The sequence below is a fragment of the Neovison vison genome, chromosome 9 (assembly GCF_020171115.1).
Source record: "Neovison vison isolate M4711 chromosome 9, ASM_NN_V1, whole genome shotgun sequence".
Lineage (NCBI taxonomy): Eukaryota > Metazoa > Chordata > Mammalia > Carnivora > Mustelidae > Neogale > Neogale vison.
Window position 1 is genome coordinate 19,322,453 of NC_058099.1, and position 25,916 is coordinate 19,348,368.

Here is a 25,916-nt window from a genome sequence, read left to right on the forward strand (position 1 = left end):
CCAGTGAATCTGAGCTCTTGATCCACCATTGAGGTTAGAGGCCCTGGAGGTGGATGGCGGTGCTAGAATCCTGGCTTCCTTACTGACTGTGAAACTGGGGGCAAGTGACTTAACCTCTCTGTGCCTTGGCTTTCTCTTCCTGCCCTGCAGGTGACCAAGCAGGAGGAAAGCAATCCCTGCCACGCCGGAGAGTCATGGGCAAAGCCAGTGAACCAGGGGTTACAGCCAGCCTCTCTTGGGGGTCACATCCACTGTGGGCCTGCTCACATGCCCACCAGCCTCTGGCCTGGCAGGTGCACGTGTGACTGTGGCCACCCCGAGACAACACAGAGACTGAGGGTTTTCTGAGAGAGAGGAGCCCAGACCCAGGTCTAACCATGATTCCCCAGTCCAAGCAGGCCCACAGACACCACTGGCCCAGACAACAGAAGACCCCGGACACAGGACTGCACACACACACACACACACACACACACACAGAAGAGCCATCCCACAGGGGCCCAGAACCATGGCAGGCCCCAGCTCCAGCCAGACAGCCACTGGTCAGTGTCCTGATAGCAGAACATGAGGCCCAGAAAGCCCCACATGCTGGCCCACACACTCAGAGCAGAGCGACAGCCCAGCGGACAGAAGCAGAGAACACCCAGGCTGCAGGGGCACGGGGTTGGGGGTGTGTGGCCCCTGGGACGTCAGATTCACCCATAGAGTCTGCATAATAGACACGGAAAATCTTTACCGGCCTACCCATCTTGCCCCTCTTGCCAGGAACACCAGGCAGGCCCTGTAGGGGAGAGACAGGGAAGAGGTCAGGAGGAGATTCCACAAGGGACAACCAGTGCTGCCCCAAACCAGCCCCAGAGCCACCCATAAGAAGAAGTCCCAGAGGGCTTAGGGAGCAGGTCACACACAGTTGCTGTCAGTTACGTGCCCATCGCATGGATGGTGCTTCCCCTCTACAGGACTGGGATCTTCATGGAACTGAACTGGGGAACTGCCCAGGAGAGCACCCAGGGTCCCTGGTATTCAGCAGGCGCTCTCTCAAGGTCCTCTCTATTCAGCTTGTTGATGAGGTTACGAGTTGAGTAACCTGAGCCCCCAAAGACGGGCTCAGGCTGGGAGGGGACTGTCCATGCTCTCAGAATCGAGTCCCCTTCCTGACCTGGGCCCTGAGCGCCCACGTCACTTTGCCCAGGTGCCCCCTCCAAGCTCATCTCCTTAACCATTCCTGCCCCGCACTGAGAGCTTGGATGTATACACTGTCAATTCGGCCAAGTTACCGGATTCCCTGACTTTGCATCCACTCTCTCTTCTGTCTGGAAGCGGTCAGCCTTGACCCCTTGGCAGACTCCTATTCAACTCAAGGGCACCTCTTCTGGGAGGGACTCCGGGACTTCTCCAGGCAGAAGGGGTGGGTAGGTGGGCGGGAGGTAAACAAAGAAAGCCTACTCACTCGCTCTCCATCAGACCCTGGCAAGCCGAAGAGCCCTGGGAGTCCAATGTAGCCCTAGGAAAGAGCAGGTAGGGGGTCAGAGGGACCGCGTGGCAGGGTGTGGCTGGCCCGACCCGTCCCCGTGCCCCTCGCTGCCCTCCCACGTCCAGGCTCCTCTTCCTCGCTGGTGGCAGCGGTGGCTCTGGTGGCTCCTCGATGACTCAGGCCTTGAGGCAAGTGTATATGCCCATGGACTGCATGGTGCTGGCTTCCACGATGTAGTCCAAAGGCACATACGCTCACGCCAGGGAAGGGCGCGGGCACTCTTGGGGGGGATGCCCGCCCCGCGCCGGGGCTCCTGGACCTGCAGGAAGGAAGCTCTCGGCTGGGTTAGAGGGATACCAGGTTCCACTCGCTCCGAGGGACCCTGCCGGGTGCCCGTGGCTTCCACGGTGCCTTCTCCTAGGCTGCCAAAGGCCCTGGAAATGGGGCTCCCATTCACCCACAGCTGCCTGAGCGCCAGCAGGAGGCGCGGCTTCCCCTCGGGCATGCATACACCACTGCCTTCGACCCACCCGGTGACACTGCGGGCTGGCCGTCCACACCGACCAGAAACCAAGGTTCTGGAGAGAAAGTGGCACAAGCAGTTGGGGCACAGCTGGGAATCCCCTGCCCTCGGATGCACCTGACTTTCTGCCTCCAAGTTGTGGCCGCGACCGGGCATGCCCTTCCCAGCTCAGCGAAGGCACAGCCACCCCTTCCAAGCTGGGCTCCGAAGCCCTCGCCTCCGGCAAGCAGAACCCATCCCTTCCCTCTACCTGTACGCCATTGTTGCTCCCCCACTAATAAGATTCACCACTTTCTCCCATGTATCTTCTATAATCTGGGTCCATATTTCACGTCCTCATTAGCCTGGGATGTCCTCAAGGGCAGGGACCTAACCCCGAGCACCTAGTGTTATCTGTGCTCTCTAGATGTTTGTGGAATGCTTTCATAATAATGCTCCCAAAAGTTAACATTTCCTGAGCACAAACCACATGCCAGGCGCGGTTCTCAGGACTTTGTGTCCACACAAGCATCTACCGTGTCCTCCCTACAGCCCCGGAAGTAGGGTATTATCAGTCAGCCCCCTGTAAAGATGAGAACGTTTAGGCCCAGGAGTGGAGTGACTTGCCCAGGGCCACAGGGCTGGAGCACGATAAAACTGGTATCGGAATTCGAGTCATCGGACTCCCCGGCAGGCCTCCTAACCCCTCGGTTGCACAGCCTCCCGCCAGCAAACAAGCAGCGCATCTCTCCTTCCTTAGTAAGACGAGAGGTCACTGAGCCTCCTCGGCATCCCTGGTGAAAACAGCCATCCCTGTAACGAGGAACATTTACTGATCCTGCCAGCCAGGGCTTCTAGCCCAGATTTACAGATGAGAAAAATGGGCTCTGAGAGGTCCAGCAACTTGCCTGCCATCCCGCAGCTGGATAAGGGCACAGCTGGTCTCAAACGTCCGTGGCCCTAATTCCAAAGCCTGCATTCTACCACATTCCCAGTGATGAGGCTGGTGCTGGCAGAGGTGGGAGGGTGGCTGCAGCCCTCCCAGCTCCCCCAGGCTGTGCGGGGCCTCGTGACCCAGAGAGGAGGGCGCTGCCGCCAGACCAAGTCTGGCCCGCATGTGATCTCAAGATGCCATCCGCATGGCAAACAGCAAGCAGCCCCAGATGTCAGCAGCAGGCCTCTGGGGCCACAGCTCGTGGGAACAGCTGGATACAGGACAGGAGCCGCCCTAGGTCCCCGCATGACATCACCACTGACATCAACACGTCCCGAGGAACCTGCCCGCCTACCTCTTTGCCCACCTCCCAGACGCTCTAACAGCCACATGTCAGCTGCAGGGATCAAGGCCCAGACTGTGGCCATAAATAGCTTTGGCTCGGGAGCGGAGGACACGTCACACCTGACCTGGCCTGACCGAGAGCTGTGTGACCCACTTGCTGAGCGCTCTCTGAGAGGCAGAAAGTCTGGTCCTTGGGACACCTGGGTCCCTGTCTCAGCTCCACCCGAGGCACGCAGAGTGAACGGCAGCTGTTAGCTCCGCACCAGGAACCCAGTTTCCTTGTGCCGGGACAATGGCATTCCACCACCTCTTTCGAACTCCATCTACTGTCATCTGGTGCACCCAGAATCTTCTCCACCACCCACAGCCCACTTGGGAGCCCCTCTTCAGCAGTATATGCTTCCAAACTCCTGGTAGCCCCAGAACCATGCTAGAGGTAGGAACGGACATCACTCCCATTGTAAAGATGGGCAAACTGAGGCTGCTGGCTACTCAGGGTTTGCTCCGCAGAGGGAGAGCTGATGCTCCGTCAGCCTCCGGGCCTGAACCGCAATCCCCATCAGCCTCCCCTGCTCTCTAAAAAGGGTCAGGAGGGAGGCAGGAAAGAGGTGTCTGAGGATTCTAATGGCAGACGAAGGAGCCCCGACTTAAGTTCCCTAGCACTTGCAATGTGCTAAGGGACACAGCAAGGAAACACCTGACCATGGCAGCTGGACCGCTCAGCACCCAGCAGAATCTTTGCTGCCAGTCCGCCTGGCACTCCTTGCTCAAGGTTCCCCATCACCTGCCCACCCTGCTGCCCCCTGGCTCTCCAGAAAGCACTCAGGTGGGAGGGCAAAGGTGCCAGACACTGGAGAGAGACCCTGCACACCTCACCCCTCGGCAGGCCAGCTGGGAGGACAGGGAAAGCACCCCCGACCGCCAGGGCCCCAACCTGAGTGGCACTTGCCAAGGCCCACTTACCCGGCTGCCTTTCGGGCCAGGGTCTCCTACTGGTCCTGGTAACCCCTGAAACACAAGAGGCAGAGGGGCAAGGACATAGGGGAACGTTCTCTCTGCTGCCCGCAACCTAGGGCAAGTCTTGCCTCCTTGGGGCCTCAGCTGCCCCTTCTGTAGAAAGGGAGTGGCACTAGACCTGCAGTCTTCACACTGAGGACCCCACTCTGCCCCAGAGTCCCAGCGGGAGTGGATGGGGGTGGGAGTGGGGAGCTGAGTGGGAGGAGCCTCTAAGGCCCCACCCCCCAGCCCCAGCTCCCTTTATTAGCATCCTGTACCCTACTGCCCTCAAAGAGAGGGTTCCTTGGTCCAACCCCCTGAATAGCACTTCCTTCGGGGCCCACCCGGTGGGCTTGGTCCCCAGCCTGCCGCCTCCCTCTGCCTGGGGGGCACCCGTGGCCATCTCCACACCACCACGGCCACCGAGCTTCCAGAAGCCATATACTGCACCTGCCTGCCAGGGTAACCTTTGGCCCCTGGGCTGCCCTCAGGTCCTGGCTGCCCCTGCAAAAGAACAAGGAGAAACATAAGGAAAGGGGAGACCTTGCCATTCTCTGGGTCTGGGGGCCGCTGCGGGGCTGGGGCTGACTCACAGTGGACAAAGACAAGGGCAGGAATATGAGCTGAATGTGGGGGAAGGGGAATCCACGGGCCTGCTGAGCCCCCAGCCCACCCCTCTGCGAAACCGGTCAGACCAGCTCAGAAGGACAAGCGTCCTGCGCCGGCCGCCCAGGACTGAGAAGGCTCTGAGGAGCCCTGGCTGGCTCTCCCACGCTGGCAGGGGCTGCTGTTTGACTTGGGCCAGGAGAGCCCGAATTCCTGCAAACCCCACGGCTGCATGCATAATATCCCCTAACAGCGCCCGGAACAGGCCGGCTATTCACGGCTCTGGCTGCGGTCGAGTGCCTCGTGCCAACGCCGGCTCGGCGCGGACTCCAGCTCCTCTGGGTCGAGGCGGCTGGGGGGAGAGCGGGGCGCGGTGGGGAGGCTGCCCATGGGAGGCAGAGCTGCCTGGTTCTGGGGCTCACTCATGGAACGGGGCCCAGGGAGGAGGCCAGGGTCAGACAGGGGTGGAGCGGGGCGGGGGGGGCAGGGAAGGGGGAGTGTAAGCAGGGCAGGGCTGAGGCTGTGGCCCTCACCTGTTCTCCGGGGTGCCCCGCTGGTCCAGGATAGCCCTTGTGTCCCTGGTGGGGGAGGAGGGCGGAGTAGGGGGGAAGAAAGGGCATCAGGCCAGGAAGGCATCTGGGCCTGCAGATCAGATGGCAGAGGCCCAGCCGTCCCACCTGCCTTTTCAGCGCTGTCTGCTCCGCGCACAGCAGGGGTGGAGTATGCGTGCTCACTGCCCGCCCGCTGAATGGATACATCCAGGCTAGCAGGATGCTTTCGTCTGCCACCAAGGGTGCTCAGACAGAAGCTACACCGGGATGGTGTTTCCCTCCTCCCGCGGGCTTTGTGAGCGGAACTGGGAGACAGCTCCCCGGGGCAGAGTGACGCTGTATCCCAACCATTCCTTCTAAATCCAGACAGGGCTGAGCCCATCCAGAGCCAGCCGGGGTAGAGCGAGTTCTCCACGGATGGGTGGGCCCATGAGGACCTTCAGGTCTGGGATACGTGCAATCACCGTGTGCTGCTGGGATCTGTGTCAAGGCCTGCCCTTACTCATAAACCCCCTATCAGGAAAGATCTCACACATACCGACCAAATACGGGAACCGCAGGTACGGCCTCCCTTCCTCCCACTGGTCCCAGGTCCCATCCCAGGGAGGAAGAGGCCACCCAAATGCCAGATTGGGAAGGACTCTGGCCACCAGCCAGTACCACGCCGACCCTCTATCTCCACGGTCCAACCACCAGGTCTCCAGGTCAAGAGAATCCAACCAGTGTGGGCTCACTCACGGCCCCAGGGACCACCACCAGAGCCATCATTTCCTAAGACTTAGGGGCTCTCCAAAGGGAAACCTGGGACTCAAACTTCCGTCACCCCAGGGCAGCTGTGAGCTAAGACCGGGCAAGGGCCTTCCCGTTGAGACAAATCAGCCACCCAGAGCTCCGTCAGACCCCCTGGCACAGAGAGCCCAGGGCTTGGCTCAGACACCGCCCCTCACCTACCGTGCAACGCTGGTGGGCTTCTACCCTACCCTGGACCCCAGCCGAGGGCACAAGCCCTCCCAGTCCCCCTGGGCTCTGGTGTTCGAGGACTCCAGAGTTTACAGCTCCCCTGGACAGTGATAAACAAGACGACGCCCGTAGGTCCCCTCTATGCAAGGCTGTTGACCTGAGCCCACACCTGCACAACCCCCTCTAGCCCCTACGCCAGCCTGACCAGGTGCGGGTTGGGGGTACGGAGGAAGGTCCGGATTATCAACTGCACTTTACAGAGGAGAAAACAGAGTCTCAGAGAGCTTGCTCCAAGTCCCATCGCTAAGAAGCACTGGGCTCCGGCTCGCCACCGGGTCCTTCTGACACCCATGGCCACACCAAGAGCCTGGCTGACATCCCGGGCACAGTAAGCGTTCACGCACATCCACGAACACACACAGGCACACGCACTCGGCACCCTCCGCAGGCCCCCAGGAAGCAGGAGTCGTAATTATAAACAGCAGCGTCGGATGGATCCAAGAGCTCTGGGGGGTTTACAAGCATTCTTTCTGCACCTACTCACGCCTCGGGACGGCTTGGCGAGACGATTACACCTCACACACGGGGCCGGAGAGATTGAGGCAACGGGACTTGGGCACGACTTCTACCTGGGGTGGTGGGCGGCGTGTTCTTTACCCCCAGGAGCAGACGGAAGCCTAAGTCACAGCAAGGGGCTTGCATGCGGATTGGCTAAGAGCTCTCAGGTCAGGCTAATCTGGAACTATCCTGCTTCACTCCTGGAGGGCTGTATGATTTGACGCCGCTGCCGTCACCTCACTGAGCCTTGGCTTCCTCTTTTGTAAATGAAAACAAAAGGACTCGCACACAGATCACATGATATAACGTGTGTAAAGCACCCAGCCCAGTACCTAGCATTGAATTCAGGGGCCCTGTTGAGACCTGCTGCTGTCACCATCGCGACCTTCATACTTCATTCATTCATTCAACAAACACTTACTGAACTTGTATGTGCCAGCTCCATTCCAGGCCTGGGATGAGGGAGAAGACAACATCCTTTAGCCTTAATGGAGTTGACAGTCTAATTAAGGGGATGTAAAAACAAATAAATATAAAAGATAATGTCTGGGGGAAGTGGGCAAAGGGAATTTTGCAGGGGGGTGGGGCGTGTAGAGTTTCAGTTTTGCAAGATGGGACCATGCAACAACATTGCACCATGATGTGAATGTGCTTAGCACTACTGACCTGTAACCTTAAACACAGTTAAGATAGCAAATTTTATGTTGTGTGGTTTCTGCTGTGATTAAAAACTACAATTTTGAAAACAGTGACGGTGCGGCAGGGACCAGCACTACGAAGAAAAGTGAGCAGAGTCAGAGGACAGAAAGAGGCTGTGTTGTGGGGGGAGGGGTGTGTGGCTGCAACTGGGACCAATGACGTGAGGCAGTGCTGGCTCTCTGGGGAAAGGCATTCCTACCAAAGGGAACAGTAGGTGCAGAAGTCCTGAGGAAAAACCCTCTCGAGGGGGTTGGACGAAGATTGAGGCCTCCCCGATGGGAGCAGAGTGAGTGAGGGGTGAGGTGGAGAGGGGCGGGTGGTTAAGAAGAAACCAGAAGCCAGAGCACATAAGACAGGAGCATGGCAGCAACCCACAAGAGGATTTTGAGCAGGGATGTGTCGTGATAAGACACACGTAATCGTCTTTCTTATCCTATCTCCACTTGAAACTTGCACACGAGGAAGAATAAGCAAATCCTTTCCCGCAAAGAGCAAAACTGAGCCTTGAGCTCAGGCTGTGTGACTCTGCCCAGGCAACCGCCCTCTCTGAGCCTCACTCTGCTATTCTCAGCCTGCCTGGGGTTGCTTCCAAAAGCTGATGGAATAATGGGGTGAGAATCCCCAGAGAACCAAGAAAGGGGACCAGGGAGCCCCTGAGCATCACCAGCTCCTCTGGCTTCACCTGCAGTCAGGAAGAAATCTGCTGGAAACCAATGCTCCCACAGAGAAGCGTTGCCAGGGAGATCCCAGAAGATTTGAAGTAAACCCTTTACTCAGGGCACAGAAAAAAAAAGAAATGCATGATCTTCAGGGATAGGGACACAGGCCTGCGCTTTGCCTGGCCTGGTACTAGAGCCTTAAATAAATACATCAGCTCATCAACTCCCTGCCATCACCCCTAGCAGGCTGGCATGACCATGCACACATGGCAGACGAGGAAACGGAGGCTCAGAGAGGTAAAGAGACTTCCCTGAGCCCACACAGCTTCTCAGGGGCAAGGCCAAGGTATGACTCCAATCTCTAAAGCCTAACCACCCAATCATGGGATAAGACATACGTATTGAGGGCCAAGGCCCACCTAGAAGGACAAAGAGCCACGTAGGGAGAGACCCCCTTACACACCTTTTTCCCCAAGACAGAGCATATGAGTCACTACGGGGATTACCAGAACAGAGGACCATCACACGGAACCCTGGAGTATCTGAGTTGGAGGGGACCTGCACCATCGATCTGACCACTTTTCTCATTAGACAGACTTACCAGGGGGAAGAGACTTATGCAAGGTTCCTTAGCAAGTTATGGCCAAGACTGTTCCCCGGGGCTCCTAACACCACCCCCACCGCGCCCCACCACCCCCCGGGCTGTGCTTTGTCCAACAGGCCGTGATTCCTAGGTCTGTCCCAATCAGTGGACCCTAAAGGTCCTTGCAGGTTGCTGTGAATGACCCACTTCTCTTGGCTGGCTGAGAGCAGGAGAGGCTGAGCATGACCACGGCGTGGGGGGAGTGTGGGGGGAGGTTCCTGTGCTCCCTGGAAGTACCTTAGCAGTGTTTACCAAGCTGGGGCCATCCAAATAGCTTCAAATGACAGGGCCCCGGGACCTGGAAGAATCCAAACCATGATCTTCTCCTGGGCCCCAGCAATTACGGGGTGAGTGCTAACCGCAAGGTGGACCCACGGGCTGTGATTTGCCCCTGTGTGATGGGTGCCTGGCGGGTACTAGGGGAGGGCCGGTGCTTCCAGGGAGCTCCAGGGACCACAGAGTCTGTAAGGGGCCTCTGGCGGCCTGGCAGGCGGGTCTCCACAGGACCCGTGTTTATAATAGAACTCGGTCTATATTTTGGTTTGGGAGCCAGATTAATCATTGCTTACAATGCGCAAGGAGAAACCAGACATCACCTCACGGTGGCTGCAGACAGTCTCTCTGTTGGCCAGGATGCTATCTGGGCTTCGGGCAGGGAGTGTGGGGGTGGGGGTGGGGGTGGGGGTCCTGTTTGTACCTGGGGGTCTGGGGAGCAATGTGTGCCTAGACCTTAGCTGGACTCCCGCTCGACCTCAGTGTGTGAACAGCTTCCTCGACAGTAAAACGGAACTCGCTGTGCTTGCCGAGCACCCCACGAGACTCCCGAAACTTCTCGACCACCTCCACAGCCCACTGGGGACCATCAGTGGGACAGAGAGCCCCACTGGACAGAAAGGATCAGCGAGGAAGAAACAGGCCAGGAGGCTGAGTGACTCATTCCATGATACTGCCCAAGTCCCTGCTCCTCTCTGGACCTCAGTTTCCCCCACTGGAATCAAGGGACAGACTCGTCTCAAAGCCTTGTGTCGGCTCAGAAACTGTAGGATTCAGAAACGGGTGGTCTGTCCAAAAGCACAGTCCATCATGACCCATGAGCCAAACTCTGCTCACTGGGTACCTGAGACAGGACGGGCAGGAACCCACCATTTCTGTCTGGTTCATTCATTCAACCAATCATTCGTTCATTCAACTAGGGTTTGCTGAACCCCAAACATGACCCTGCATTAAGCATTAAACACAAAGAATAAACTGGTGAGTAAAACAAACTCACTCCCTACCTTCTGGAAGGTAACACATATTAAGCGGACTGAAGGAGAAGCGCTCCTTAGCACTGATGTGCTAAGACAGTGTAGACAGCCAACCGGAAGGAGTGGCCTTGTAAACAGGCTTGAAGGAGGGGCCGGGTTGGACAGCAGAGTTCGGAAACAGCAGTGGGCCTGGGCTCCAGAAGCCCAGGGCAGCCCAGCAGCAGAGGAATCTGGAAAAGGTTCTCGGGAGGGGCTCTGCATGGAAGTGGCCAACTCTGGCGGCACAAGGAAGGCTTGTGGCAGGGGGAGGGTTGCAAGAGGGAGCCGGGAGGAAGTTTCAACTGCAGTCCCAATTTTCTTCCATGAGTCATGTCTACATGGGGCGATGTGTTAAGGATTCTGAGGCCGCATCAGGGCTTGACAGGAAAGACCAATGAATGATGTCTGCCATAGGCAGGAGAGGAGGGAGGTATGGGACGGGGCAGATGCACGCATCCAGCACTGTGCTCAGCCCCCCGTAAGGAAACAAGGGTGAACACCTGCTACAGCTGATGAATGCCCCAAGGACACCCGAGTGTCCTGCCAGCCTAACGGGCAGAGACCCAGAAAGGCTGAGCAGGTGGGCAGGAGGACCAGGGGAAGGAGGCGGGACTTCTCTTGGGGGTGCCAGGAAGGTGCTCCTGGAGAAGACGGTGTTGGAGAATAGAATCAAGGGACAGACTCATGAAGATGAGCATGGAGGGTCAAACCAGGGGAGGGCACTGACATGTGGCTGGCTGGGTAAGTCTTGGCTGGGGAAGGGCGGCTGTCCTGTGCATTGCAGGATATTTAAAAGTATCTCGGGCTTCTACCTGTTAGAAGCTGGTAGCCTCCCTCTCCCAGTGGTGATGGCCAAAAACGTCTCCAGACATTGCTAACTGTTGCTTGGGCTGGGAGCGGGGCAAAATCACCCCCAGTTGGGAAGCATAGCTCTAAGGAAAGAAGGCAAGATGGTCAGACCAGGGACAGCACAGGATTCCACCCTCCCAATGAGCAAACAGGGTTCTGGTAGACTTCTTGGCTAGTGGAGGGTCGTTACCTGGTAACTAGGCAAGATGACTGATGGTACCAGATGGACAAGACCTTCAACGCTTTTCCTTCAAGATCACGATCACTCATTCATTCAACAAACATGCACGCAGTGCTTACAGTTCCAGCCCTGTGCTAGTGCTGGGGCTAGAACATCTCATTTCACCCGACCTCTCCATGAATCCCAGCTGAGGCTCAGCGAGGTGAGGCCGCTTGCCCAAGCTCACACAGCAGGAGAAGGGACAGAGCTGGGTTCTATCCAGGCCTGTCTGGCTGGTCTGTGCACCAGCCCAGCCCTCAGGGGTTGGCTCGGCAAAGGCCTTCAGCAAACATTGCAGGTAGATAGCAGACTAAAGGACCTTCTCAGTCTGGGTGGCTGTTTTTCACTTATTTGAAAAGCTGTCTCAGCCAGCGCTGGGCGGAGAAGGGGCTTGAAGGTCAGAGACCTGGGTTCAAATCCCAACTCTGCGGCTTAGCGACTCTGCAGGGTCTGTCTGTCAAAGCAGCAGCTCTCAGTCTCGGCAGCTCATGAGAATCTTGTACCTGGATCCCACTCGCACCAACAGGACCAGAGCCCCTGCCCACAGCCCCCAGCTGGTTCTAATCCACAGTGAGGCAGGGGTGGGAGGCAGGGGGCACTGCTACTGAATTTCTTCTCCACGAGGCCCTTGGGGAGCACGTTGGCATTCACTCAACACCTGTGCCAGCACTGCTGACCTGGGTAAGCCTGGAACCTAAGTGCATATTTGTTGAACAGCTAGAAGAATGAGTGATCAAGCAAACGAATGAATGAGGTCAATCTGAGCCTGTCTTCTCAGCTGTAAGATAGGCTTAATAGTGCTATCGTGAGGACACAATGTGACAAAGGAGAGTCACTCCTATGCTACCTCTAATTCGCCACATGACCTAACCTGGGAACCCTCCCAACCAAAACTCCCTTTCTCCTGCCTATTTTTGTCCATTTTCCATTTATCCTTCCATTTTTACTGTTTTTCTTTTCAGTATCTGTCGCCCCACCATGCACACAAGAATGCAGGCTCTGGGGGGACAGGGATTTTTGTCTATTTACTCAGCTCCCCTTCTTGCATCCCTCCTGGCATATAATAAGGATTCAATCACTTCTGTTGAATAAATGAATGAATGGGATTATGGGTGCCGCCCTGAGGTGACACCCCAAGTCAATGGGCCAGTGAGAAGAGGATGCCGACTTCACCTGTCACCCAGGGTGGTGTCCCCTCTCCCCCAAGGCTCCCCACACAAGACGATGCAGAGAAGCCACTTAAGAGCATCAGGACAAAGCGGCCGCTGTTGTCACTGAAGACACTCATGGGAGGAGAGAGTGCTTACAGACCATGATGATTCCAGGTACCATTCTACCCATCGGTCTTCCTCTCGGCCCTCATGAGTGGTCAGAGGTCCCTGTCTTGGGCCCCGAGGCACCACCCCCCCCCGCTGCCGCACCATGATCTGCCCACCAGCCTGCCACAGACCAACTCCTGCATGTCTGCCTGAGCCGGGGCCCCGGGGCCTCCGTGTCAATGGCTTTGCAAGTTTCCCATCCACACAGAGACTCTTCCTTAGTTAAGAAAAGATGCTTGATGCTTCTCCCTTCTCAGGTGAGCTGGTCCCTCTTGGATGGGGGCTCTGGGCCTCCCTGGACATCTGCTGAGAACAGGGAGCCCTGGAGCCCGGGCAGGAGCGGGTCTAGCCTGCTTTTCCCATCTCCTGCCGCCTCTGCTAGACTCCCACCCCCATGCAGAGCAGGACCACCACTGGCTGCTTTACGAGCCGCCACTGGAAAGAGACTTTTCCACTCACACCTCATCCATCAGAAAGTGCTGGAGCACAGAGGGGAAGCGAGTAGGGAGAGGGAGCCCCTGTGTTCTCTGAGCCAGAAAATACCATGTTTCCCCAGCTCACAGACAGCCACAGACTCCTCTCTGGGTCTGGCCTCTCCAGATGTATGCTCCGGCCTGCTCTGGCCATGGAGGGTGGAGAAGATGCAGGAGACATGACACTTCAAGTGCCACAGAGACCCTCAGAGCAAGGACAAGATGGAGCCAGGAGACACCGCATCTGTCCAGAGAAGAATCAGATGGTCCAGAGAGCCGATGGCTGTAGACAGAGCGGGCAGCCGGGGCAGAAGCCAAAGACGCGGCTCTAGGCCGATGAACCTCCTGGAATCCCCCTCAGTAATCCTGAGAAACTAGTCAACCCTTGGCCTGCATTGTCCTCCCCTCCTCCCATTTCCGGAACCCCTACTACACACAGGCCCTGTGCTAGGCTCCGTAGGGAGAGTGCCAAACCAGATTCACAAGCCCTGATCTGTGAGGCTAGACTTCGGGCTGAAAATAACCAAGATGGGCAAATGGTCCTTGAGCAGAGTGGAGGCTCCTGGACGGAAGGCTGGGATTCCAGCGCTGTCTAGAATAGGCATAAGCATGGCTGAGTCCTGAAGGATGGCAGACCCAGGCCGGGAGGCTAGAAAGCCCACTGCACAAGGCCAACCATGGAAAACAAAAGGTGTACCTTTCGTCCAAGAGGTCCTGGATTCCCCGAGAGCCCAGGCAAGCCCACGTCGCCCTGCAAAACACAGACAAACGGGTGAGACAGGGGGAACAGGAGCAGGGACACTCGTGAAATGGCAAGGCTGTCCTCACTCGGCCAACTGTCTGCGACCGGGACTCCTGGAGGCCTGGAGGCCTCTGGCGGAGGTGAGGGCAGCTCAGTGGGTGGATACCCAGCCCCTCCTCACTAACCCAGTCTCTCCCCTTGATCTATTTTATACCCTGGACGTTGGCACAAGACACCATCTAGGGACACTTAAAACTGTGTCTGAAAACCATTGCCCCGGGGGACACACCACTTGTCTGTCCCTTTCCAATCTGCTCTCTTTCTCTGCATTCCTGAGAATGAGGTCCTGAGACCTGGTCCTGCCACCCCTTCTCTTCTGCCCTTTCTTCCTCCTGGCTGGGCCTGGTAAGCAGTAGGGGGCATTTCTGCCTTGAGACCTGAGAACGGACAACTCGGGAGCAAGAGAGAAGCCCGGGCTCTTGGACTTCATCAGACCTGGATACGAATCTGGCTCTGCTTCTGACCAGCTCTGTGACCTCCAGCAAGCCACTTGCCTCTGAGGCCTCTCTGTTTTCTCATCTGCAAGCCAGGCCCATCTGTCCTGTATTACAAGGCTTCGATGAGGAGCACAGGGGCATGCGCGTGGATGTTTACACCCACCGAATGTTTGCTGCATGAAAAAATGACCCATGAGGATGTGAAGGAGTAAGCCACCTAGGTTTTAGGGAAATCAAAGGGACCTGTGGCTTCTACGTGCCTAAGCACAGGAGGCTGGGTTGAGAAGCCATGTTCTGTCTGTCAGGAAGGCTCTTGGACTTGTGTCCAGTTTCCATGAGAAACTTCAGGTCCCATAGCCCTTCAGAGATAGGGAGCCCTAAATCTCTGGTCTGATCCTTTCCCATCTCCTAGAAATCCACAGACCTGTCGGCTCAAATTAACCTCAGAGACGATTTTGAATGTTTGTTGGAAGCTTCCTGGGTGTGTGCTAGCAGAAAGCTTCTGCACGCCAAGGGTCACCTAGAGGGCCCTACAGAAATGCAGAACATTAGGCAAAAGATCACTCGCCAAGGGTGTGTCCACAGGCAAAAGCTGCTGTCAGTCTTACGGGCTGCACCCCCAAAGAAAGTGCAGGGAAGAACTCTGGGTTTGGCACAGGGAGAGCTGAAGGACTTCAAGGCAAACACCAAAACCACACTCTTCTCTGGCTACTTTGTCGCCTCCCGCCTCTGACATGCAGCGGCCTCTGGCGGGGCAGGGAGGTTTCCCTACAGTCCACTCCCCCACTGTCCTCGACACTGGGGTCCCTGGAAACCTACCTTTGCCCCATCGAGGGCCTTTCCTGGTGAGAGCCCTGGGTCCCCCTTCTGTCCCTGAAAGAAAAATAATTCTTTCTAGAGTCATCTAGAGAGGCTATCTCCCCACAACCTCTGCTCCAAGTCCTGTCCCCTGTTAAAAATGCCTTCCCATCCATCCCCCTCAGTCACACACCTCTGGGGGCGGAGGGTGTATCTTTTCCAGTTCCGTTCTTCCCTGCCCTAACACCTTCCATAGCTCCCCACTGACTGCACGATGACATCTCTGAACTCCTCCTTTGGTGTCCCGTGTCTTCTACCATCTGGTTCCACCCACCCTCTGCAAACCTGGCTCTCTTTCCAGTTGCTAAACCCACACACAGGGTCCCTCTACTCCTTGCCAGACCTCTGCCCATCACCAGCCATGCCCTGTACTTCCCTGCTGCCAGGTCCTGGCTCAGGCCGTCTAGAAAACCGTTCCTCAAGTAGCATTCCCCACACTATAGACATTTTCCAAAATACAGCTGGACAGTGTCCTCCCCACCAGCTGGTAGATCTCTGCGGACCAATCCTTGCACGTGCGCGTTGCTAGGACTGCCTCCTGACTTGTTCCCCTGGGCTCTCAGAGGGCTCCTGAGAGACGCGTCGAGGAAGCATGCCCGATTCTTCTTGAATTTCTAGTACTCTCACCTCGCTGTTCTCCATTTACCGAGGGTCAGCATGGTAAGACCCTCTCACATCTGTGCACAGCCCCTCACTGTGTGCGGTACCCTGGTCTCACGAGATTCTCACAATGGCCTAATCCCTGCGGGCAAGGGAAGTGTTATTACCCTCCTCCCCATCCACTTAGGGAAACTGAGGCTAGGAGGAGGAAAGGGATGATCTGAGGCCCCATGTTGAGGCCCAGGCAGAGCTAAGACAGACTCCTGAAGTTGTCATTCCCAAATCTGTGCTCCAGGAGGTCCTGAGACCCGAAGAGTTAGAATAGGCAGTACATCGGGGAAAAACCAGTAACCGGCGGGTTCCTAGTCAGAGACAAGCACCCTTTGTGCCTAGCCTATGGGAAGGTCCCCATCGTGAGGATCCTGGCTCCTCTGAGCACGAGGCTAAGGGACAGGACTGGCGCGGTACGGCAGCTCTCTCTCTTCTGGCGCTGCCGAGGGCTCCTGGCTGCCAGCCTGCTCCTTTGGCCCAACGTGGCTCAGTTACTCAGAAAACAGTCCTTTGGAGAGTCGGTCCACCCTGATGTCACCTTCCAAGAACCCCTGATCTCTATCCCTCATGCTCACTCCCACACTCCCTCCCCGAGCTGGACCCTGAGTCACAAGCCCTGGGCTGAAGGCAGGGAATCCCAGAGGGACCTCAGGCAAATCACTTCACGTCTCTGAGCCTCCACTTCCTAGCCTTAAAATGGGGACTGCACAACAAACATGCGCACACGGACACGGCACACATGCATGTGATGGCACACGCACACCTACACACAGGTAAGCACACATACATACACACATTCTCATGTAGGCACATGCGTACACATTCCCTCACACGTAGGTGCACGCGCATGGGCACACTCACACATACGCACGGTGTGTTTCACCACATGTACACACATGCACACGGGTGCACGCAAACACACACAGGCACACGGGTGCACGCTCTCATACACACACGCACACACATCCACCAGCGTCTTGAGTTTCTTGGCAAGGACCCAGTGAGATAATGGATGTGACCCATGGGAGAGGTAGTTTGGCCAACTTTAATTAGCTCCCATTTGGTCCCTTTCTTCATCAGAACCCAGCCCTTCTGAATCCTGGCTCCACTGCTCTCCACGAGAAGCCACTACACTCAAACTGGACGGAACCTTAAAGAGGACAGGTCTCTCTGCCACCGACCCCATGTCCAACACTGTGTCCATTCGTCCTCTTTTTTTTTTTAATTTTATTTTCTTTTTTTTTCTTTTATTTCTTTTTTTTTTAATTGCATATTTGTGCCTTTTATTTATTTATTTTTTAAGATTTTTTTTCCAATTTATTTATTTTCAGAAAAACATTATTCATTATTTTTTCACCACACCCAGTGCTCCATGCAAGCCGTGCCCTCTATAATACCCACCACCTGGTACCCCAACCTCCCACCCCCCCCATTCGTCCTCTTAACACCAGTGGTTGCAATTCAGGACTGAGCCCCAGGTTCAGAGAGGCTGGGTCACTGCCTGGGGTAACACACAGGTAAGAGGCAAGGTCCTTCCAGGTCTGGCTAATGCCCGCTCAGTCTGACTTCGAAGCACTCATTTACTCGTTTATGAATGAAAAGCTTGGCTGCTTCTCCAGCACTCCCTCTGACCGGGTAACAGCCATCCCTGGGGGGAGAACAGGCCCTCCCTATTGGAACACCAACCATCTGTCCACCTGGGCCCCTCCAGGTCACTTCTGCAGAACCCACCCTCTGGGACCTACCACCTCGCCTTGGCCGCCCCCACATACATCTCCCACCCTTGGCTCCTCACAAGCCCCACTCCAATGCCTTTTATGTCCATAGTGCAAATACAAAGCCAAGCTCAGGCCTACCAAGGATTCCAATGGCCAAAAAAGGACAGCAGCTTCTCCCCACCCCGCCCTCGCCCACCTCGGTCTGTGGCTTGTAGAGCAGCTGGGCTTGAGACGCAGTCAGGGGTGGGCCTTCGTGTGTCCTGTTCTGTCATTTTATAAAAGGGGAAACCAAGACTGAAGATATGATGGACTTGCTCCCTTCTCCGGGCTCCCTACCTGGGCCATTTCCGTCATGGGTAGATTTCTCTTTGCATTCTCAGCAGCCAACGAAGTGCTTAGGAGGTAAGCCCTACCCAAATACAATAGCCACAAGTACAAATACACAGTGAACATCTACTCTGAGCCAAGCTTTGGGGTGAATACAGAACACCGCCATGGGGAACATGGCACAGTTCATGTTCATGGGGTCCTCTCGAAGGAGAAACCAGAGACCAGTAATGATAATCAGTGCTAGCATTTACTGGGTGCTCTTCTGAGCCCTGGACACATAAATCCGTGAGGTATCAATGATCACCATCCCATTTCACAGATGGGTAAACTGAGGTACAGAGAGGTTAATTCACTTATCCAAGGTCATACAATATGTAAATGGGACTTTGACCCAGGCAGAGGATCTGGTTTCAGAGCCCAAGCTCTTTACCTGTCAATACACTACAAATTAAAAACTACCATCCAATGTTAAGTGGAATAAGGAGGACATCAGGGAGAACTTGACCCAGACAGAGGGGAAATCCCTGAAAGGAGTTCCAGCTAAGCTAAGGCTGGAAGAAGTCAAGGAGGGAGGCAGATAAACTTTCAACTCCAGGGATGCTTGAAGCACCCCTGGTCAGGTGAAGGTGTGACTTCTGGGATGAAGAAGACTACATGGCTTCCCAGCCAGACACCTACAGATTCCCCAGTGAGAGAAAGAAGGAATATGCAAGTCTAATTAATTGCTTACACATTGGTTAAAATGAGAACTTGGTTGCCAACCCAGCTCTCCAGCCAACAACCCTATGTGACCCAGGGCGAACCCCTTTCCCTTTCTGCATGGGGATTGGTACTCGCTCCAAACTTGTTAACAGAGCCTCTGGGAACTAGAAGACAGATGGGAAGGTATATCCTTAGCCATAAATGCTACAAACATAGTAGGAGTGGGGACTGTGCTGAGCTCCTTTTCTGCAGGTAGGGTTGGAAAGCAGAGGAATAGAGGGTTCAGAGAGGCCGAGGTCTAGAGAGGGACTGACACAAAGGAGGAACACATTGTGAAGGATTGGGAAATTCTGGGCCAGAAGTCCCCTGCATAGGTCATCTCTAATCCAAGTACCCAGCACAAGGCCTGGAACAGAAGAGACATCATAAAATATTTCACAAATGAGCAAATGAATGAATAGAATCTCAAGAGACGACTCTAAGGCTGGGATTGGCTCAGACGGGCTTCCACTGAAGACAGCCTGGGCCTCCCACTATCACTATGTCATGTGTTTAGAAGTTCCGGCCAATGCAATAGGGCAAGAAAAACAAATGGGACAACGAGCCTTTGAGGAAAAGGAGACAAAAGTATGTCCTTTTTTGCAGACAATATGAGGACCTGTCTAGAAAATACAGGAGAACTAACTGAAATACTGTTAAAATCAATAAAATCACACAGTACAGGGTGTGGTTATAAAATAAACACAAAAAGTACAAAAATACAAAAGTCAACAGTCCTCGTCAGTAGCTGACAGCCAGCTAGAAAATGGAATGGGGAAAATATTTCACTCATAATAGCAACAAAAATATAAAATTCCTAAGCAAAAACCAGAGCTGTGCCGGCCTTATACAATAAAACCTATAAAAGTTTACTAAGAGATGTTTAAAAAACTCAACCAAATGAGAAGACATGTTAAGGTTTTAGATAGGAAAACGTAGTATTTTAAAACTGCTCATTCTTGGGCGCCTGGGTGGCTCAGTGGGTTAAGCCTCTGCCTTCAGCTCAAGTCATGATCTCAAGGTCCTGGGATCAAGTCCCGCATCGGGCTCTCTGCTCAGCAGGTAGCCTGCTTCCCCCTTCTCTCTCTGCCTGTCTTTCTGCCTACATGTGATCTCTGTGTGTGTGTGTTAAATAAATAAATAAAATCTTTTAAAAAATAAAAAAATAAAACTGCTAATTCTTTACAAATTAATATACACATCTAATATAATTCCAACAAAAACCCCAAAGATGTTTTTATGGAAATGATTAAGATGGGCATTAAGTTCATCTGACAGAATAAAGAGCCAGAAATATTTTAAAATAACAAGGAAAGAAGACACAAAAAGATCATAGATGTCATATAAAGTAGTATTTTAGCAAAAAATATACAAACAGAACAATGAAACATATTTGAATGGCTGGGAATAGACCTCGCTCTATCATATGATAAGCAGTAGAGTCAAGGTTATTTAATAAATGGTTAACTATGGGGGAAAAAAATAAAATTACAGCCCATCTCATACCCACCCCCCTATGAAGATTAACACCAGATGGTTTAAATTCTTTAAGAATACAAATGAAAAAAAAAAAAAGAATACAAATGAAACTATGAAATTACTAGAATATAAATGAATACCTATCTGATCATGCGGTGGGGAAAAAGTGTCCAAGTATAAACGTGAGGAACGATAAATTTTACATATGGGAGGAACCCTCTCTAAACTCCTGACATAAGTTCCTCATAAGTACGTGTTGGCTGTTATTGTTAGTCCAAAAAAAATAGATAAAACTTTTTATTTGTGAATATCATCATGAATACTCTTCAGGCAAACAGCCAGACTGAAATACACTCATAAGGCCGAGGAAGCCTGTGTAATCCTACTATGCAAATATCAGTAACTGTACAAATCCATAATGAAAGAGAGCGTCCCAACCCCCCAAATAAACAAAGGCATAAATGATAAAATACAAATGGCAAACAGATGTAAGAAAAGCCTTCTTCTTCTAGATGATCAATGAACTGAAGTAAAAACAATAAAGTGACTTTTTACAATATCCTCCTCTGAGGCTAGCAACAGCATGACTGGTCAATCGTTCTAGAAGGCAACTGCTAATAAAACAGGCAAACCCATAAAGCACTTAAATGCAGGGTATATTTTAAATGACTCATACACATGTATGGGTGCCTGTACGTGTAGATACATCTGTATCTTTGTGTCTGTATGCATGCATTTTAATGTTATATACATATATTAACATATATATTCTATTACATGTATGCTAACATATATATGTTAAGCAATAAAAATTCTGATTTCTTTATTTTGATTAAAAATATATATGCGCTACTTATATATAACTTGTATCTATAATATATACATACTCAAACATATATATGATGTATATGTGACTTACTTTACAGAGGAAGGCCATAGAACTATGGAGCAAAATTGCCTTGTAGCTAAAAGCACATACAGGCTTTGGAGTTAGGCAGTAGAGGGTTCAAATCCTGTCTCTGCCCCTTATCACAAATGTGACCCTGGTCCAGTTACTTCAGCACTTAGACCTTAGTTTTTTCATCTGTAAAATGGGGGTGGTAAAGCCTCTTGGCCAGTCCTTGGCCCAGTCCTCAATGAGCAGGCCCCACCTCTGTCATCAGAGGAAGGACAAGTGAAGGCTGGGACTTGAGAACCCTGCAGGTGTTCTCCACCTCAGCCCCAACCAGCTCTGCTGGCAGCCCCCTGGCTCACGAAGTCTGCTCCTTCCTGTCCGCCTCTCCCCCTGCCCAGCCCCCCAGTGCCGGAGGGCCCCTAATCATCCTGGGTAATTCACTGCACTGAGCAGGCCACACCAGGAATAGAGCGGCTGCCTGTCAGAAAGAATGGGGCTGGGCTCCTTCTCCTCTGGCATGGGCAACCCTGGCCTTCCTTCACAGGTGGAGCACGACTGCCTCTAGCCCAGGGCCCCTCACCTTCCCCCAGCCCTACATCCCCCCTGCGTGCACCATGGTGCACATCAGCATCCCCTGCACAGCCACTCTGGGCCTCCCTGCTGGCTGCCAGCCAGGCCCTGCTTCTCAGGCTGCCCGGAGGCCTCTGCAGACCTCATCTGATCATGTCACCTCTGCTAGAAACCTTTGCGTGTCTTCCTGTTGCTGCTTGGGTGAAGCCCAAAAGCCTTACCACCACCTCCCAGGCCTGCCGCCCATCCTGGCCTCCTCCTGCCCCTGTGCCTTGTCACCTGGTGCATTTCAGACCTCAGTCTGACCCATCTGCCCTCCAGGAAGGTGAGCCTCAGCTCCTAGACCGGCCCAGTCTGCACTGCGGCAGGCGTCCCAGGCCTCTCACATGGAGACATGATCACGACATGATTCTGCATTTATCAGTGTGATTAGCTTGTTTCCACGAGGGCAGGGACTGTCCCTGCTGGGGCCCCAGTACAGGGCCAACGCCTTGCCCATACTGACAGCTGACCCTTCCACGGGCCAGCACTGCTCGAAGTAACTCAGTTACTCCTCGTGACAGCTCAAGGGGGCAGCGACTCTTCCCCTCCGTTTTCTAGGTAAGGAAACTGAGGCACAGAAAGCTGAAATAATGTACCCAGAGTCAGGGAACTGGGATGTGACAGAGCTGGGGTTTGAACTTCAATCATCTGGCTCCAGGGTCTGTGCGCTTAACCTCTGCCCTTTCCTGCAACAACACATGTGGGTCGGTTGGCGAGATGAATCAATCCAATGACTCAACCCTGGGCCTCCGAGGTCAGCCAGCACTGTCGTCCTAGGGGCATGGTTCAATGTCCTGGATCCTGACCCCACGTGGGAGCTGACCTGCTCCCTCCTTGATGGATCTGAACATGGGGTGTACCGGTCTATGGCACATGGGTAAGGCCTTGGAGTCTGGGGGAGGTGGGTCACACTGTAATGGCCCAGACAAGGGTCTTCCAGCAAGGATCCCAAAGCAGTTCTGCCAGTGCTGGTCACGGCCAGTAACGCCGGGCAAGTCACCTCGGTGTCTTTGTGACTCAAGTCCTTCATTTGATCCTCCTCCCCTTCTAGATCCTCCTAACCCCACTGGTCTCTCCCACCACTCAGTCTTCATCCCACAAGGCCATAAGCTCCCGAGGGCTCCATAACCTCATTGAAGCAATGAGCGCACGGTGACCCGTGCAGACAGAGTGCGGCCTCCCTGCCACCTGGGCACACTCTCCTGTCTGACTGATTTCTCCATCAAATGCACACAGTAGGTGTTCAATAAACATCTGCCAACTGAGAGAGATGACCGGATTTGTGGGGGGGGGGGGAGCCACGAAGCCTCTAGGAGGCAACATCGTATGCAAGAGGGGGATCCAGCATGGGGTCTGGGGGAGGCCAGCCCTCCAATCCTACCAGGTCACCTCTCAGGCTCAGTGGGGATCTGGGACACAGGGAGGACCTTCTCCCCAGAATCATACTCTGGGTGCAGATACAGACCATTTGCTGCCAAGCTCAGCTCAGTCAGGAATTCCACTCTGGGAGAGCCTCTGCTTTAACCTTGTCCTGGCCACACCTCAGATCAAGGGCAGCCCGAGGGCAACCCTGAGCCCAGCCAACTGGGGTCTCCCACCCAACTGGCCTGTCCTGGGGCCACTTGTGCTCACCGCCGGGCTGCAAGCCAGGTGTCTGGCAAAGGGCATGGCTTTTCCCCTTGGCTCTTTATGCAAGCACTACTGGCAGAAGCAGCCTCCCACTGCAGTGTATTTTCTGGAACCCACACCCTTCTCTGTTATACGCAGAAGCAGGCAGGTGTCCCATCCAGCAGCCCCACATCCACATGCCCCAGCCCTATGCGGCCTCAGGAAGAGGGGTCACCTGCCAGATACAAGCCTCCCTCAGCACCCAGAGCTACTTCTCCAAATGGAGGGAGAAACGGCTGGGGGGGGCGGCCGTCCTGCCTCAGCACATATGCTCGTGGGGGGATGGGAGTGGGCTATGGGCCAGACTGGGGCTGCCGCAGGCCTGGGGCTGGGGCCCTGCCGTGCGGGGCCGGCATGGACCGGAGGAGGGACCTGTGGAGCATCTGCTGCTACAGAAGCAAGGAATCAATCTGGAAGCTGGACAGAGTGCAGAAGCAAGGGCGGGAGCGGGACAGAGCGGGAAGCTCCAGACGGGACAGTCTGGGAGCAGACCCAGAATGGAGTGTTCCTGAGCAAACCTGGCAGTTCAGAACAGCTGGGTCCTCAGCCCTTGGAGGACCCCACCACCTCAGAGGCCTGAAGCCTCTGCAGAGCAGAGGGGGAGCAAGGGGGCTCCTTCTTTCCGCCTAGCCCACAGGGGGCAGGTCCTACATTCATTTCCTAGACGGTGCCTTAATGTGCCCGCGCCTCTGTTTCCCTATCTGTACACAGGTATGGGATCTCCTCCCATGTCTTTGGGTCTTTGTGGGGATCAAATGAAGACAAGTGACGTCAAGTACATGCACTGGGCACAGTGCCCATAGTAAGGCCCTGCATACAGGCGATTGTTTTTGTCTGTGTTTGCCCAGGAAGACAGCTATGCTATCAAACCCTGCACCATTCACCATTCGCCTCATTAAAACCATAGCACTTCTGGGCACTTGCTGGCCACGGGGCACCCAAGGTCTCTGAGCTTGCTCTGCAAGGAAGGACCCCAGCCCAGCCCTCGCCATGTGTCCCAAACTCCCAGATAAGCTGGTGAGCGCCACAGCTGGCCTTTGGAGGCGGCATGACCTGGGAACCAGTCGGTTAACGGCTTTCCCTAAATCACTCCATCTGCCCAATAGCCTTAGCAAAGAATGACCTTGGGGCTGGCCACCGGGGTTACCCCACGGAGGACAGGCTGGGCCAGGCAGTGTCCTAGCCAGGCACCCCTCTGCCTTCCCTCCGGGCCTGCTTCACAGCCCCCGTGCTCTTGGCTCCCCTGACCTCGCAACTGCTTTGCCCTCCTCTATCTCCAGCCATTCCTGGAGACCTCCCCATGACCTAAATGTTGCTGGCCGGGCACACTTTTAGGCTCTCATACCAAGTACGGCCCTGGACAGCCCTGTTTGCTGCCGGAGCGCCAGGAACAGAGCGGGAGCCTCCGGGGCTGGGGTCCCAGCAGGTGTCAGGGTGCCACTCACTCTGGTCTCTGTGGTCTCCTGGTAAAGTTAACTGAAACATTCCAGGAGGGCTCCTTGGGGCAGGTGGCATCTGTGCAGTCGCCTCCACCCCTCAGGGCTCATCTCCAGCTCAGTGCTCTGCAGAGAGCTCCAGAATGTCTGTGTCCATGTATCATCTCCACCTGGCAGGGCTCCCAGTTCCCAAATGAACACGGCCCTCGCCTTCCTTCTCCAGGGTAGCCCGGTTGGGTCACTGAGACTAACGCCAGGGTGTCACTGGTCTCTTATAGCTTACCCACGGCTTCATTCTCTCTAACCCCCCTCCACACCGTGAATGCATCCGCTTCCCCTCCTCCCACACCCCTAAGCTGGCTGGGCTAGCCTCATCCCTTCCCTGTCCCCTCCCCCACCCCCAGGGTCTCCCTGTCTCTGCTCTGGTCCCCAACTCCTGGCCACATCCGCATGACATCCGGCCATCATTCCAAAACACGACCATGTTCCCCCCGAGCTCCAAAGATGACACGCCTCCCAGGATAAGTCTGAAGACCCAGTAAAATTTCTGCCTCTAGTCCGACATTCAAGGCCTTCCCTCTTTGGCAGTAAATGACCCTTCTTCCTGCTCTCCTTTAAGGGCTCTAGGCTCCAACTGCCCTTCTCTCCCTAATCCTTCCCCCAACCAGAAGCTGCACTTCAAGTCCTCACCGTGCCACCGCCTGCCACTTGGGAGGCGCCCATGGCACAGAGCCCCTCCCAACAGGGGCCCCTAGGAAGCCCCTCCAATGTAGCCCCAACCCAAGCACCCCCTCCATGGCCCTATCTCCAGACCTCACAGCAAATACTCACTTTGGCTCCAGGAGGGCCGGGGAGACCTGGATTTCCGTAAGGCCCAGGAGGACCCTGAAAGGGAAAAGAAACAAAGAGGTGAGGGGAAAATTGGGGTCACTCCACTTCCCACAGCAATGCCTGGCAGGAGCCTTCCACCCACTGGGTCTTCTCAGCTGGCCAGAAGCTTCTCAGCTTCTTAGCAGGACTGTCATGGCGGCCTACTTTTAGGGAGGGCCCCCTTGATGCCCGGCCCCACCGTGAACACCTGCCATCCATTACCTCATTTTACTCTACTAACCCAAGAGGCAAGGACTATCATTATTTCTACTTTGAAGACAGGGCCAGGGCTCAGAGAGGTTGAGAAATTCCTCAGGTCACTCAGCTGCTCGGGGGCCGAGCTAG

The 25,916-nt window shown here is 54.7% G+C and overlaps 1 protein-coding gene across 1 annotated transcript in view; it reads right to left on the minus strand.

Annotated features, from left to right (window-relative positions):
- COL27A1 (collagen type XXVII alpha 1 chain) overlaps positions 1-25,916 on the minus strand; it is a 135,056-nt gene that overhangs the window by 85,250 nt on the left and 23,890 nt on the right. The window contains exons 5-12 of the mRNA XM_044265065.1: positions 25,533-25,586; positions 15,133-15,186; positions 13,772-13,825; positions 5,391-5,435; positions 4,702-4,755; positions 4,219-4,263; positions 1,451-1,504; positions 737-781 (exon numbers count right to left, since the gene is read on the minus strand). Coding sequence (XP_044121000.1) covers positions 737-781; positions 1,451-1,504; positions 4,219-4,263; positions 4,702-4,755; positions 5,391-5,435; positions 13,772-13,825; positions 15,133-15,186; positions 25,533-25,586 — 405 coding nt within the window. The remainder of the gene's footprint in view (positions 1-736; positions 782-1,450; positions 1,505-4,218; positions 4,264-4,701; positions 4,756-5,390; positions 5,436-13,771; positions 13,826-15,132; positions 15,187-25,532; positions 25,587-25,916) is intronic.